At 41.5% G+C, this 15,833-nt stretch overlaps 1 protein-coding gene across 2 annotated transcripts in view; it reads left to right on the top strand.

Annotated features, from left to right (window-relative positions):
* cdkal1 (CDK5 regulatory subunit associated protein 1-like 1) overlaps positions 1 to 15,833 on the top strand; it is a 200,884-nt gene that overhangs the window by 53,083 nt on the left and 131,968 nt on the right. For both annotated transcript variants that reach the window (XM_034553378.1, XM_034553379.1), the window contains 2 exons: positions 7,861 to 7,957; positions 11,361 to 11,409. In XM_034553378.1, coding sequence (XP_034409269.1) covers positions 7,861 to 7,957; positions 11,361 to 11,409 — 146 coding nt within the window. The remainder of the gene's footprint in view (positions 1 to 7,860; positions 7,958 to 11,360; positions 11,410 to 15,833) is intronic.

The following is a 15,833-nucleotide window of genomic DNA, read 5'->3' as shown; positions in this document are numbered from 1 at the left end:
CAATCAACATCAATCAATCATCAACGGCTACTAAAACCTAGTTTTGCAGAGTGTTTGGGACAAATACACAATTTCAAGAGTTAAGATTATATACTGCTCTGCAATTCCTACTGCAATCCCTTTTAGAATATAATAATTATTTAATCTGTGTTGGCTGGGAATACGAAAGAACAAGTTGATATGCAAAGATTGTTGATGCATTACAGGTCACAGAGCATGTGCCGTTCCACTTTTCCAAACCCTTGCTTGTAATAATTTATGACCTTGAAACCAATCATGATTGTTTATGCTTGGACTAATTTTGTGTGTATTCATTCAACCAATAATGTCCTTTCACCTCTGTCCTAGTAAGGATTCCCCCCTTTTCTCCACTTCTGGTTTACCATAATTGTACAAATACACATAAAGTGCACATGCACACATACACATCTTCTAACCCCACAGACAGAAAAATGCATGTGCCTCCTCACATGCTCGTACCTTTTCCGACGGATTCACACAGCGGTGAAAGACCTCATGGGAAGTGGCTTTGGCTCTGAATGGTAAATGCCTGTGTGCGCCCTGTGACCTGACCTGTTTAGTGTGAGACTACAGCTGCTGCACTAACACACAACTGCCAACTGTGGGTTCCAGACGCACGCTATTTTTGTGTTTTTATCCAGTTTACATTAGAGAAGAAAACTCAAATATCCTCATTTAGGTGGTTTGTTTGCAGCTCAAACTCTCTATGATGTACCATAATCAACTTGCAAGACGGATCTCCACTGAAATAATTAGCAGTTTTGTGTACCTAATCTGTACATAACAACTTCCTACTAGTATATGTTTTTCTTTTAAGCACACTATTCTATTTTTGTGATTCAACTCCTGGTTCCTTTTTATGAACACTAACCCTCTGCTAACAACTTGATAGTGAACATTTAGTTCTATATATTTGTGAGTGTGTTTGTTTCCCCATCCTAACATCTTTACCCAGTGGCTGTCTTCCATAGCATGATCCCATAACAGGCTTTCCTCTAGAAAGTAGGCCTTTTGCATTAGAAATGGGACTTATGGGAGTCTTCCCAGGATTCAGCTTGGGGGTTTCCCTCCTCGTGGTTCAGTCAAGTGCTCATCTCCAATGCAATCCCCTGTGTGTGCGTGTGTGTGTGTGTCTGAATGCAAGTATGGGCCTTTGCCACTGCTCCTATTTCTTTTTTTTTTTTAAATCAGCATTTTCTTTATTATGAACCATTGAAGCGGTGAATACAACTCATTTACTGTAATGCAATAGTTATCACACATTCAGCTCATTTTTACAAGACACATGTCATCCATTTCACAGTACTGGGCAGGTGTGTGAGGCATGTTTTAAAAGGCCATAATGTGAAAGCATTGCATTTCCTCCGACTTGCCTTCACTAGGCCCATGTTGACAGTTGGGCTGCATCCTATCTCTGATATACCCATAAGGCCATGTGAGCAAGCCATAAACTATCCACGTTATAGGTGTATTGATTGGTCAACAGATTGCCTATATCCTGTAAAACACAGGTTTAATGTGAATGCCTTTTATAAGCCAGGTTGGTAATAATTGTGGAAAACAAAATGCCCCCCCCTGTGTGTTCCAAGTGGTTTGGTGCATGTTGTAGTAACCCACAATCAATCTTGATCTTCCTGCTACTTAGTCTTTAAAAATGTAGATTGAAACCAACGTGTCGAGAGGCAAGCAGGCCTTTGCAACTTGTCTTCGGTGCTTAGGCTGTTCACATCTATATTGTCTTTAACATCACTTACCACAACTCACTTTTATAGACCCGCTTTCATGTAATTATCTTGTATAGATTAAATTAGACAACCTGTCTCTTGCATTTTCTATCCCTTACCATGCCTTCAGCTGTTGTTTCTTTCTCTTTAATTTCAGTTCTTCTCCCATTCAATGTCTCTTTATGGGTGTTTCAGCTCTTGCTATCCTATGATGCACAAAAGGTGTGTCTGTCTGTCTGTCTGTCTGTGTGTGTGTGTGTGTGTGTGTGTGTGTGTGTGTGTGTGTGTGTGTGTGTGTGTGTGTGTGTGTGTGTGTGTGTGTGTGTGTGTGTGTTCCCAGGGGATTCTGCAGCTTTACTTCTCAAACCCCTCTCTTATCCTTCAATCACAATCCTCCTTCACAGCCTCCCAGCTCTCGTCTCCACCCCTCATTTCCTTTTGAGTCCTGTTGCCATCCTTCCTCTCCCCTCTTGGTGATGAAGATGTGCTCTTTGGCAGTTTTTTTTTTTCCTTCCTTTTACTCCTCGCCAGTTGTCACTTGCTTGTTTCTTGTTCCCCGCTGACATAATCCACTCTCCCTCTGTATCTTCACATACTTCACATTTTGACTGTTCTTTTGTATTTTCTTAGACAAACCTTCTTCTTTTTCTGGCTTTAAAGCTATTCACTGCACATTTACCTTGATGATTTTAAAAATATTAATGTTCATTAATGTGCACTGTCCGATGCATATATAAAGCAATTAAAAAAACATATATTCCAAGGACATAGAAGTTGACTGCATTCCCATTGTCACCCCACAGGGTTGAATTTTTGTTTTGCTAAACAAACATAATATTGTCCCGTATATTTACCATGAAAAGCTTTTTCCAATGAGTTTTAAGGTTTTATCACATTCTTTCCCCCATTACACTGGCGGAGACAGGAGGTCATACAGAAAGCCAGTTGCTGATGTGTCATCAGTTCTCCTCGGTAAGGTGGTTGTCAGACCACGGAGCAGTGATGGTCTTTACTGTGTGGCACCTGAGATCTGAACTCGCTTGTACACTCGTGGCACATTCGACGGTTCCTGTTTAAATTGGCGGCTAACATACAACGGGATTGATGAGACACCTTTACTGACTCTCCCTCGGCTTCATCTGTCATGTTTTCCTGCCGTTGATCTCCCCAACCATCAGCTGTTCCCTGCTCGCTCCTTTTTACATGTTTGTAAAGATGTTCTTTCGACAGTTTCCTGTCAATCACTCTTGTGCATGTCTCCCTCTTCCCCCTTCCTCTCAGCTACATCTCCTCCAGGCCCCTTGTAGAGTACATTAACGGCTTTCATTTAGTTTAGTTTGTCTGCAGTCAGATCCCGTAGGCCCAGAATTAGCTCCTGTTTTATTTATACTGTTTGTATTATGACAGTTGTTCTGGTTAAGTACACTTATTCGCAGAGGAGAAGCTGCGTTCTCCATCCGAGTAACAAAGTGTGCTCTCTCCACATCCACTCAGTCGGTGCTCACAGTCAGGGATGGAGATGTGTCTCCTGCTGCAAGGAAAACAAACCCCACAGGAAACTGGAGATGGAAAAAAATAATTATACAAATAATAATAATAATGTAATAACGTATCCTTTTATTGATCCCCAGTGGGGAAATTCTTAAATAGATCGAAAGTAAGTAAAAGTATTGCAATGGATTATAATGGCCATTGGGGAATTAAAATGGGAACAAACCTGAGATTGCATTGTCGTACAAGTAGGATAAGTTTGTGGAAGTGGAAAATATGTAAAGATGAGTAAATACATTTGGTCTCTCTCCCACTTAGTCACACACACACACTTACTCACTCACTCACTCACTGACACACCAGCTAACATCTTAATTACTGAGGCTTGATGGGTACTTAACCTTACCCCTTGCTGCTTATGCTAATGCAGAGAGGTCAGGAGTGTGGTGATTGGCTGGCTCGCTGTCAACTCGGCCAGAAAACCGTCAGGAGTGCAGATGAGAGGATGAGGGAGGAGAGGAGACTGAGGAGCACGGACAAAGCAAATATGGGGAAGGGAAAAAGAGACAGGGAGCGAAAGTTGAGTTGTAATGAGAAAACCCCCCCCAAAAAACATTTAGTATATTAACACATTTTCCTAACAGGATGGGTCATAGAAATTGATCATGGTGCTAAGCTGCCCGCAGAGCCACACACGAAACACAATGCAGATATATACACTTCACTTCCACGATCTTTCATAATTTCAGTATGACCCACAAGCAACATGTTTGTCAAGGAGCATATGGCTCGCTCTGTGTGTGTGTGTGGGGGTAATGAGCTCATCCTTGTCCCCCCCAATGTAGTTATCTGTATAGGGCTGAGGGTGTTTAGCAGCAGGGAGAGTCATTGAGAGCACACACTCACACACACACAGAGATCACAGCTGCTAGCATGTTTCGGATGTTTCTCCACCTGACGACAAAGATGGTTTCAAGACAACATAAGATGGCAACATGTTTTTAGAGATGAGATGTTTCTATTCTGCAAGCGGTTATCATTATTGACGACGACAGAAATACAACTTAGGAAATGGACCTGTGTTTCCGAACAATGTGGTTACTTTTACTGGAAACACCTGGCATCATGAACACGGTGACAAAGTACATTAGTTTATATAACACACCAATTACTATGTCAAATAATAATAATGACAAAGAAAGAAAAGAAAAGGCTATTTTATATCATAAACAGCTTCTTTTTGTGGCTGCGCAACATTTGTGTCAGTTGTGAGAACATCGGCATTGTGGCTCATTTACATGATGATGTCACTATATTCCGTGAATGCCGCTATAGAAGACTGCCATAATCCACGAAGTAAGGGCCTCTCTTTCACTTCAAGTTTTGTTGTGAGAAAGTTGAAGAGGCCCTTATATAGGTCATGCAATGTGGCGCATCTTAATGCCTAGAGTTATTTCAATGTCATATTTACAGCACAAGGCTTCTCCAAGTCAACCTGATCAATCCAGTTGGACATTTAGTCTGGTCTAATTTGACTGAATCACCGTGTCCACTCAGCTGTTATAAACCAGTGTGTACAGCACTTCCTCTCTCCCATACATACGGACCACAGAGGTCATGCATGTATGCATGGGCTAGTGTTTGCTTCTGCCATTGCCTCCGTGACAATTGGTATGTGTATGTACATTATGTTCAGAGCATGTGGGTGTCTGGACCCCGTGTGGGGCTGCGTGTGTGTGTGTGTGTGTGTGATCTCGAGGCTATGGAGAGCAGGAACACAGTTGACAGGGGGCCGGAGAGATTTAGGGCGAGGTGCCAAGGAAGCCAAGGAAATATGTATCCACATGCACACACACACACACACACACACACACACACACATCTATCTCGTCCTCTGATCTCGGGGGGCATCTGCTCTGGTCCGGGTCACTGTGCAGTGAGCACTCGATCGGGCTCAAAAGTATCACCACGGCAACTGCATCGCATAATTCCGTTCCATCTCATGCCATCCACAAACTGTGTGCGACGTGATTGGCCTGCTCCCCCCTGGGGCACCGAGGCGACGGCTCAGGCACTGTCTGCTTACTCGCTGTGTCAGCTATGGCTCCGAGTCTGTGGGCGGGGAGCGAGTAGCGCATTAAAGGAACGTTTGGCGCATTTTGGCAAGAGACGGTGTGAATTATGCAGACGCATCCCTACTGTGTGTGTGTGTGTGTGTGTGTGTGTGTCTGTGTGCGCTGTGCTGCCTGTGAGTCCTTTATGAGGAACAGTGTAGGTAACATAAGCTACTCCAAGCAGACAATATCCCCTTTTTTGTGTTCTTCTGTCTCACTTGACCCACTCTTGAAAGTGTTTCATCTTTCGTTATTTACTAATATCATATTCTGCTTCCACGTCCCCCCCTCTCTCTCTTGCTGTTTTCAAGGTGTGTTTACACACCAGAAAATACTTTATATAATAAAGGTAAACAGGCGGTGGATAAAACCAGTTTAAATGAACACTCGCTATACAAATGTGCATTTCTGAAGATCAATAGAAGTGCCATTTCTCTGAATGTGCTGTTAAAACAGTTTTGTCTGTGGTGAGGTATCATCCAACAGCCTTTATTCTCTCTTCATAATTCATCTTTTCTGGCGCCTTCCGTGATTTGTTGTTACCTGCCCAACACTTGTACGTGGACGTAGATTGAGAAGTAAAGATGAGAAGAGTCACTAAAATAACCCTGAATAAAACGAGCAGCTCTGAATAATTAAGAAATCATTTCTGGCTTCATCTCTCATCCCTTCATTCCTCCACTCATCTCGAAGCAACTTAAGCTTTAATCTATCCCTCCCTTTCTCATTCACATGACAACGTAAGCTGGCTTTGAATTGAGTCGTCTACCTTCACTTTTCTCTCTCTCTCCTCACCCTGCTCTCTCTCTCTCTTTCTCTCTCTCTCTCTCCTCTATCTCTCTCTCACACACAAACACACCCTCTACCTCCACCACTCTCTCTTTGTTTTGCTGAAGAACACAAATATAGTCTGAATTAAAACACAACTGACGGTTTGAATCCAGTTTCGTTGCTCCTCCTCTGTTCTCCTCCCACGTTTCCTCCCTCACTTACACTAACCCCCTCCTTCTCCCCTTTTCCATCCCTCCCTTTCTCTCCTGCTCCAGCTGTCAGGAGGCTTCATTATTAACGATTCATGGCTGAGTCTGGGCAGCTCCCAAAAGCTTTTGTCAGACAGACCGAGTGTTTCAAATCTCAAAGCCTCTAACTGGAGGTGACATAAAGACTCTCATAGATCCACAGGCACACGCACACACACCCCCAGGCACACACACACACTCTCATTGGGGTTTGCTTCACTATTTTCCAGTTGTTCCAGCCCTATTTAATTCAAATCATCTTGGAAAAGGGATTCGTGGTGCTACTTTTCATTTCTGATAAGTCATTGTAAAATACCATATCAGTGATTACTCTCTTGCCAATGGCCACTTGTTGTAAATATGACATTATGTTATGAATCCACAGTTTTGGCTTGGTTATGTTTTTTTGTCAACAGAAGTTAGTGACCTGTTTTGTCATAAAACAAATGCTATTACTTGTATCTGCTTTCTTCTATCATATTTTGTTGACATTGCTGTTACTAAGGCTGTTTGTTTTTAGTTTATTGGAGTTGGAATTACATAGCTGTTGATTCTCCCTCGTCCGATCTCCTTCAACTCGTTGTTATGCGATGCCTCCACAGTAGTTCTAGGTCTCAGGTGATGGATGATCACATGGTTTGTTGATGAAAGCTACCACCTACTAGTGTAGAAACATTGGGATGTGAGAGACAGCCATTTATATGAATTAAACAATGGATCAGGACATTAGTAATCTCAATTGTACCCATAACCAATGATTTTCATCTTAAAACAAAAGTTCAAAAATAAATCCTTGCATTCCTCTCTGTTTGATATGCAGGACATTCCAAACCGAATTTGCATCATGGGAATTACCTTGAGTACATTTCTTTCATGGACATGTCGGGAGGGAATAGCTTGCATTCCAACAGGGAAAACAAGAAATGGTTCTCTGGAGGGAGACTTTCTCTGGGAGTTAACATTGTGTCCCTTGTATTTGTGAAACGGTGAACAGTACAATTCAGAGAGATGTATTATCATTTCTTCTTTATACAGATGATAGTGAACCCTGTTAACCTCTCTTGATTGATATTGCTTCTTAGGTGTGTTTTCATATTTTGTTATATATTTGTGTATTTGTCCATGATGAATTTGTTTTTTCAGCCCAACCAAACCATTATGTCTTAATTTGTGACTTTGGAAAATAAGTTTAAAGTACCTTTTTGAGTTTTGAGGAGCGAGTTTAATTTCAAAAGTGTCTAGCTTTACTGTCATTGGATATTGCTATTGGAGAATTATAGTAATGTTCGCATTTTACGTGCACACACATGGTCACATGGGGAAGCCTGTAATGCTGGCCTTTGAGACAGCAGTGTGTTTGTGTTATGCTCGCTTTTCTTTTCCTTTTCTTTTTAATGGTTAAATCAAAATCATTTAGCTGGAATTATACAAACGGTTTCCTACTAATGTTAATCTCCTCCTCTGTCTTTTTATTTCTATTCATTTCGACAGAAAAGCCCAGGAACAGCAGAAAAAGGTGGTATTAGCAGGTTGTGTTCCCCAGGCTCAGCCACGGATGGACTACCTCAAAGGACTCAGCATCATTGGGGTATGTGCGTGCATGCGTGTGTGGGTGTGTGTGTACACTTTAACTTTAACTTGAAGCACATACCATATGTCTGCGTGTGTCCCTTCTTCATTTGTGTCTAATGTACAACCTTTGACACACACACACACACACGGTTTGACCCGTCATTCTCCTGGCTGCTAACCGGCTGTGTCTATCCTGGCCTCCCTGAGAGACACAAGACTTCTAAGATGAACATGGTGGGACATAGGAGAGAAGAATGTATTATGTAAGGATCTGCATAAAAACATTTAGTATTTTTTTTTTCAGTATCAGTTTATGACTGTCTTGTCCTTCACGTTTTAATGTGGAAAGAGCAGGTCCATGCACTGCTTTGCTACGGGGAGATTTAATGTGTGGATAAAGACAGAGGTAGTGAGGGACAAGTGAATGACGTGAAGACATCATAGCTTTGAGCCTTCAGCATGAACTGACACATGTATTGCTCTTTGGCATTGGACAGTGTCTCCCTCTAGTTAACATTCAGTTAATCAGGTGAGTCAGAAATATGCAGATATAACACTCACAATCACTCATAACCCTGTGGTGCAGCTATAAATAGATTGTGTGGCAAACTGTGATATGGAATAGTTACTTAGTTACTTAAGTTTCTTTCACCTCAGTAATTACAGGAGGGGACGAAAACGATGCGTCAAGGTTATCACTATAACGGCAAAAGTGTTCTTCAGTAAATCATTGTCGGTGTTTGGAATTAGAAATTGGTTTTTTTCTATCTGCTGCAACTTTCCAGGAAAAATAAACAATATAAAGTTGTTCAAATATGCCTTTTAGTATGTACCACACATACAAATGTGACTTAAATAATTCCTCTATGCCTACGAAAGTGAAGCGCTGGTTAATTGAGATGTATCGTATACGCATGCATTCTCTTGTTCACTCCACGCTCACGGAGAACCAAGCTTTGCCTTCTAAATCTCCCCAGAAAACATGATCCTAATTTGACATCATGTGGAATTTATCTGCTTGCGTAAAAAAAAAAAAAAAACTGCCTTGTTGAAAACTGTGATAAATCAAAAGCTCGAATATCCAATGTGGATTACTGCCGCTGTCTTAAAAGATAATGGGCCGGGGCAGGTGTCCCAAATGTTACGTTAAATATCCTTTACTATAAATAATGTTATTCTATTTAAGTAAACATGTGCCTGTGTAACATAATTACATTCAAATCAAGTGGCATGTATGTATAATATAATAACATTCAGATAAACAGACTTGTATATGTAATAGCCTTCAGGGCGAGGCTGAAACATCTGGGAAGTTTACCACTGTCGGCCCTTTCATTGTCATGCGTAGATTGGATTATGCATTGACACACACACACACACACACACACACACACACACACACACACACACACACACTCCCCTTGTGTATCCTTGGTTGTTACAATCAACCACACAATGACGGTGACAGTTGGTGGGTTATGCAAATAACCAGCCGTGAATTTGTATATAGTGATTGCACTAACGGCTAGATAAGGGGCGTAGTTAAAAAAACAAAAGCGCTTTCTGTTGAATGCATTTACTTCAATTTACCTATGGGCCAACTTTTATGCATTTTCCATTTTCCTGCCTGAGGTTGCCGTGAAAGGAATTAGTGCATAGTGTGTAAGGTACGCAGACAGTCACACAAGGCTTCAGTGTTGAGCGTCTCTGAACCGGACATGTCGCATCCTGTGGCTGAGTTGCATCACGCGCACGCACACAGACAGACAGACCGACACACACACATGCATACACAGACACACACATGCATACACAAGAATACAGATCTGGACAGTTAATCACAGGGTTACAGTGATTAAGCAATGTTGCAAACATGAGAAGCACGCACATCTGTCTTCTCAGCGTGTATTCACATTAGTAGAATATTGAGAACCAAGTTTATGTTCTTATTTTAATGCTTTTGCCCAATTACTTCGCAAATGATATGCACTTCACATTGATTATTGTAAGCGTATAATGTCACACAAATTGACCGCTCACAGCAGACCGAAGCTATCCAGTGGAGCACACGCACTGCGTTTGAAATGGACTAACATGTATGCACGGCCGGACCGGCTCCGTACACAAAGCAGGTGCCCTATTTTCCAAATGTGTGTGACATAGACGGGACCTAATAGGTCATGGGCGGGACCTAATAGGTCATGGGCGGGACCTAATTGGTCATGCACGGGACCTAATTGCCTCTTTTGATAAACTTCCCACTTGTGAATGATGGCAGTATGTTACTTTATTTGTACTTCTTACCAATAAAAATCCAAGAATAATGTTGTTATTTCTCACCAATGACTTTCCATGGAAGCATAGATCTTGTGAAAATATGTGTGCTTTTTTCAACACGTTTTCCATATTCATACAGTATTCCCGGTCTGTAAAGCAGGATTCGATAAGAACCATAATTGAAAAGTGAGATCTGAATTGCTAAAATGTGAACAATACCCAACCCTAAATGTGAGACGGGACACCCGCTGCTGATATGAATAAACCCAGATTGCCTGACCATTAGAAGAAAATTGGTTTTATCTCGTGTGCAACATGCATGTAACTGCTGTACACAAGGCACAGTGTGCATCTGTGTGAGTGTGTTTTAAAGAAGGGTTACTCTGGGTAATGGGCCTGGAGGCATTGAGAGTGCATGCCAAGGGCTAGAGCGGAGACCTCTAAGAATGGAGAAGGTGAGCAAATTAGAGGAACCAAAGGAGAAATAATGGCAGTTAAATTATACGTTCCTTTCTCTCTCATAATCCCTCCTTCACTCTCCTCCCTTTTCTCCCCTGATTATTAGTGCGGCGATTTGTAGATTTTTAAAATCAGTGCAGTACAATGCCACTTAATAGTCTTGGCTAGTCTCTCTACTTGAATTTGTGGTTTTTCAGTCTCCCTTTGCAGAGCTGCATGCTTTTCTCCATGGGAGGCAATACGGATACGCAATACTCTTTTTTTTTTTTTTTTTTGTAATATCAGGATGTTCTATTGGTTTATTCTGACCTGAATTCTCCTTTGTATGCCACCACCTCTACAATACCACTTTCTGTGTCTGCCTCTTGGTTCTCATCCATGAAATCCTCCCGCCAGACTGTTTCTCCGTCTATATTTGGACGTACTGCAGCTCCATAGGCACCTCGTGGCATTCAGGAAATCTATATCACTTAGTCCTGGCTGGAGAAAACTAGGTGTGATAGTATCCGTTGGTACTGATTTGTCTGCGTGCATGGTGCTTATTGTCTTGTGCATATGTACAAGCCTACCTAAATGTGGATACGTACGTATGTGTGTGTTTGTCAATATCAGGCTTTTGTGCTACTCCTTGGACTTGGTTTGCGTCAATAAACCAGTCCCATGTGTGTCTGTCTGTTTTTCAGGTGCAACAGATTGATCGAGTGGTGGAAGTAGTGGACGAGGCTGTTAAAGGTACGCACACACACACACACACACACACACACACACACACAAAGTAGTCTCCCTGCTTTTTGACATTATGCAAGGACTAGGAATGAATTCATCACTTTCCTGCAAGAGAGCAAATAATCAAATGAAATGACTTTGTAACTTTCTTGTCTACTTTTTCACAATTCATATTTTAAAACATTTAATTATAAGCAGTTGTCAATAATACATGACCAGCTAGAGTGATATTTGAAGATACAACGATCAATACAAATATGTTCATTGTGTTGAAGACCTACTGCTTATTCCATGAGCTAAAGGATGATATATTTCATAAAACAAAATGCATTCAGAACGTATTGATGACATTGTTCGGTAAGAACGGACGTTGTGTATTTAAACGAGTTGCTTTCAGATCTGCCTTCAGGTCTCCTGTCTGTGTAGCTTGTTAAGTGGTCGTCTCTGACTGAGAAGCTCACTGACTGCAAGACAGACTCACATGGCAGTGATTAGGTCATCCATTTACACTGTTAGTGAACCGCCGCTCTTGACTGTTTAATGAAGGTCAGGCAGAGTTTACAGTGTGAGAGTGTCCAGTCAAGCTGTCATACACCCCCAGCTGTTCTCTAATAAAGAACAGATTGAGTTTGCACTGTGTGTATGTGTGTCTGAGTTACTAGTTTGCACTGCAGGCTTTACTCTAATGAAGGACAGCTGAACTGAGACTTAATTTTACAATGTGTCATCAAACCTAAATCGTCTGGCTTACACACACTCACACACACACACACACACACACACTCACACTCGCATGTACACGGTGACTTTCCTGCTCCCTTGTCTTCTCTATGATTTGCTCATTCTTTCCATTTTCCTCCTGTCATTCTTCAGGATCTTTTGATCTCTTCCCCACATTTCTTCCTCATCCCTTTGCCTCCTCTCTGCCCTGTTCCATCCCCTTTGCCCTCCTTCTCTTCCCTTCCTTTTTTGCCTCCCCCTCCCCCCCATAGAAACTAATTTCCCCAGTATCATTATAGTTCTTTATGACCTCGTATAAACAGAGAGCTGTTATTTCAGCTCGGAGGCCTGGGCATAAACCTTTAAGCTCTGGGATTTTCCTTTCGTAATAGCTACTAAAATACTTACTTCGATGAACCGCTAATAGACGCAGTTCTTTGCTGCAACAAAATTGCTTGCAGGTCTGTTTTTCACCTTACAGGAGTACTGGTATGCTTTTATGAGCTTGTTTATTGGTGTGTGAGACTATGTATTTGGTTTAGATTTGGGCTACAAAAACAACTATAACAACTGTCCCTCCATAGAGATACTTCACTTCTGTAAAACTGCTTTTAATCATAATGCATCTACCTCAAGTTGTAAATGGCAGGCCATGTTTTATCCTGAAGTTATCTCGGGTTGGATTGCCGAGCATGCACACAGTACTTAACATTTCTACAGTCACACACGCATTACAACTACTGGCCAGTCTGGTGGTGCTTGCCACTGTGCAGCATCAGTGATTTGGTGGTTAATGTTGTTAGTGGTCACAAGCTTGCTTATCCAAATCAATAAGTTTTTCCCTAGCTGTACCAGATGTTGATTTTCTTGCTAACAACAAACAAAGCATTGACTTTATCTTGGATACCAAGCCCACTGGCAGATCTATAAAAAAATCTAATTAATGACACCCATGGATAAACATTTCTGCAAAGGCACCTCGCCAGATTTCACGTCTCTTGGTGATGCTCAACAAACAAAAACCCAAGAACAATTGGTTATTTGAGTAAAATACAGAGAGAATGTATAATTTTTTTTCCAATCAAGAGAGCATTTACAGAAGCCCACACAAAGGCTAAGAAATATGGTTTATAAATTCTTAAAGAAATGCAGACTCCCACTGAAGTGTGATCTTTGCACCATTAATGCATATCTGCTGTACCTCTTGTTCACGGGGCAGTTTTCGTGTCTTTGTGTCTTTATTGGCCTCCTAATATCGATCTTCTCTCACTGAGATTATAGTCTCGTATGATACCATTTCACCTGATATTCTTTTATGTTTCCGAAGTGGTTAAGATTTAGTGTGTGTGTGACACAGAATCAGGGGGCAGAAAAGGTTAGACGGGCTAATGTATCTACTTAGCTGCAGATCAGAGGCTGTATGGCGTCCGTGTAACCTCATGATCCTTATTTCAGCGGGACAAACAAATGGTTTGAGTGTATCAATGCTGAACAAATACAGCATGAGTCTAAACACATGGCTGATTAGAAAGAGACAGTTGCACAGGAAATGAGGAGCCGGTACAAAGAGACAAGTTGATGCATTCACATGTATTTTTTGTAATTTGAAGGTATCCTGAACGTTGTCTTTTAAAGCTCAGTGACCACCTATCTGGAAGCTTGTCGTTGTCAAGTATCAAAGGCTCATAGCTCTTTTGAAATATTTGTATTAAGGCACAGCGTAGAATTGTTCAGTAATGCATCTGATCTGAGATTTTTTCATTTAAAATTGATGTGACGGACATTTGGCAAGAAAGTAAACTGCATTTCGAGGACAGTCGTGCATATCTAATAACCTCTTATTGAGGGGTTAAATGACAAGCATCATCTTCCACCTTTGTCCCTTCTTTCCAATGTTCCCCCATCCCCCAATCCTGCCTTCTACTTTACAATCAAACCAGGGAGCACAGCAAGACCCACCACTTATGAGACATCAGACACAGGTCAACAGGTCAATCTTTTAGCTCCCTAGCGCTCTGATCCAACCATCCATCTGGCCATTCTGCACATCTTTCATCTGTGATACATTTTTCCTATCATCGTCCAACCATCCATCCATCTACCTTTTCATCCATCTATCCGTGCCTCCCCTCCCCTCCTTTTCTCTAGAATGTTTTGATGGGCTGTTACGAGTGGATAGAAGGATTTATGTCGGTTTGTATTTATAAAATAGGGAAAAGAACAAAGGAGCGAGACATTTGGAAAAACAGAAGGGCAGTCTGTATTTAAGAAATGGGTAGAGGGTAATGTGTGTCTCTGGGTCTTTGCAGGGTTGCTCATCACAGCACTTGGTTTTACTAAACACTGTAATTGAGATGACAAATAGGAAAGCATTTTTGGGGGTTTTCTTCAGCAACTCAAGTCAGCTCTTTGATCTCTTGCTTCCCATTCATCCTCCGCGAGGCCCTTACATTGAATCTGGCACAGATTAATTCCACTGTGCTGGGTCTCCAGTGATAATAATCCATCAATCAACCTCCTGCACGTCTTTAATATCTGTACACTGATGACCTGAGTGTCACAAAGCGAGGAAGTAAATAAATTTTAGACGACAAACTAGTGTTCTATGATGCGAGAGAAATCTTGGTTTAAATGAAAAGTCCTTCAGTTTTCTAACTAGCTATCAAGGAAACGAGCCTGTTGCTAATCACCATCTCTAGACATCACGTCATCTATTGTTTTGAGCCTGTGGTACGTACATTTGGTACTGTCAGTGAGGGGGTTTCAACAATATACTGAAACGTCCTTCTGGACTAATTTCAGCTCCATTCTTCTTCAATGCTGATTGTGAGCTTATTTCTTGAGTCTTGGCTGGCAGCCAATTTATGCTTTGGATATTAATTTCTTTAGCATCTGTTCATTTAGTTATTACTTACAGGATAGTTTAGGTTCACGTTTCCATTTATTTCTGAATTCATCTCGTCAGTGTTTCACTTTGGCTTGAATGATCAGTGTCATCAAGGTTCAAATAAAAGGCAACTGGTTTCTAATGATTTTAAAAAGGGAAAGGAGTTGAAAGTTTTAATGTAGGCCTTGAAGCTTTATAATCAAGAAGAAATAGTCTCTGTAGACCTTTTTAAAATTGGCAGTATTAATATATGGATGAATTGATTGCTCAGTCAGATCGGTGGTTCTGGAAGGAAGATTACTGATGCATGCAGGCATTTTAACTCCATGTTTCATGGCGAAAAGGTGGGTAGACTGATATATGGATAGATGGCCAAATGTGCTTTAGGCCCAGCTGTTTTCCAAAGGGAAGTTTTCTAATTTCCTTGCTTGTATTGGGATATTACGACTGGTCACGCCTCACCGATTGGCTCTTTGTCCTCCTCTGGGGCAGATTGTCATTTTTATCTACCAATTGATAGCTATGCTTCCTGCCCTGAGCCCCCCCTCCCAGGAGACCCATGTAAAGCGGGTGAAAACAGGAAGACAATTCCATCCCTCAACGCCTCCATCTCACACACCCTCTAGCTGGTAGCCTATTAGACGGTTGGAAAAGAGACCCATGCAACTCATTTCTGCACACCAAAGGCTGGACATCACTTGTTATTAGCGATTTGCCTCCGTTATGGATTTTCATTTGCTTCTGTGTTACACGGTGCAATATTTTCAAAGGGATGCTACTTCTAAAGTTGTAAACGTTTGCAATTGGTAAAATATTTGAGTGA

The sequence above is a fragment of the Cyclopterus lumpus genome, chromosome 16 (assembly GCF_009769545.1).
Source record: "Cyclopterus lumpus isolate fCycLum1 chromosome 16, fCycLum1.pri, whole genome shotgun sequence".
Classification (NCBI taxonomy): domain Eukaryota; kingdom Metazoa; phylum Chordata; class Actinopteri; order Perciformes; family Cyclopteridae; genus Cyclopterus; species Cyclopterus lumpus.
Note: the sequence above shows the minus strand (reverse complement) of the source record. Positions and strands in the feature narration are given on the sequence as shown.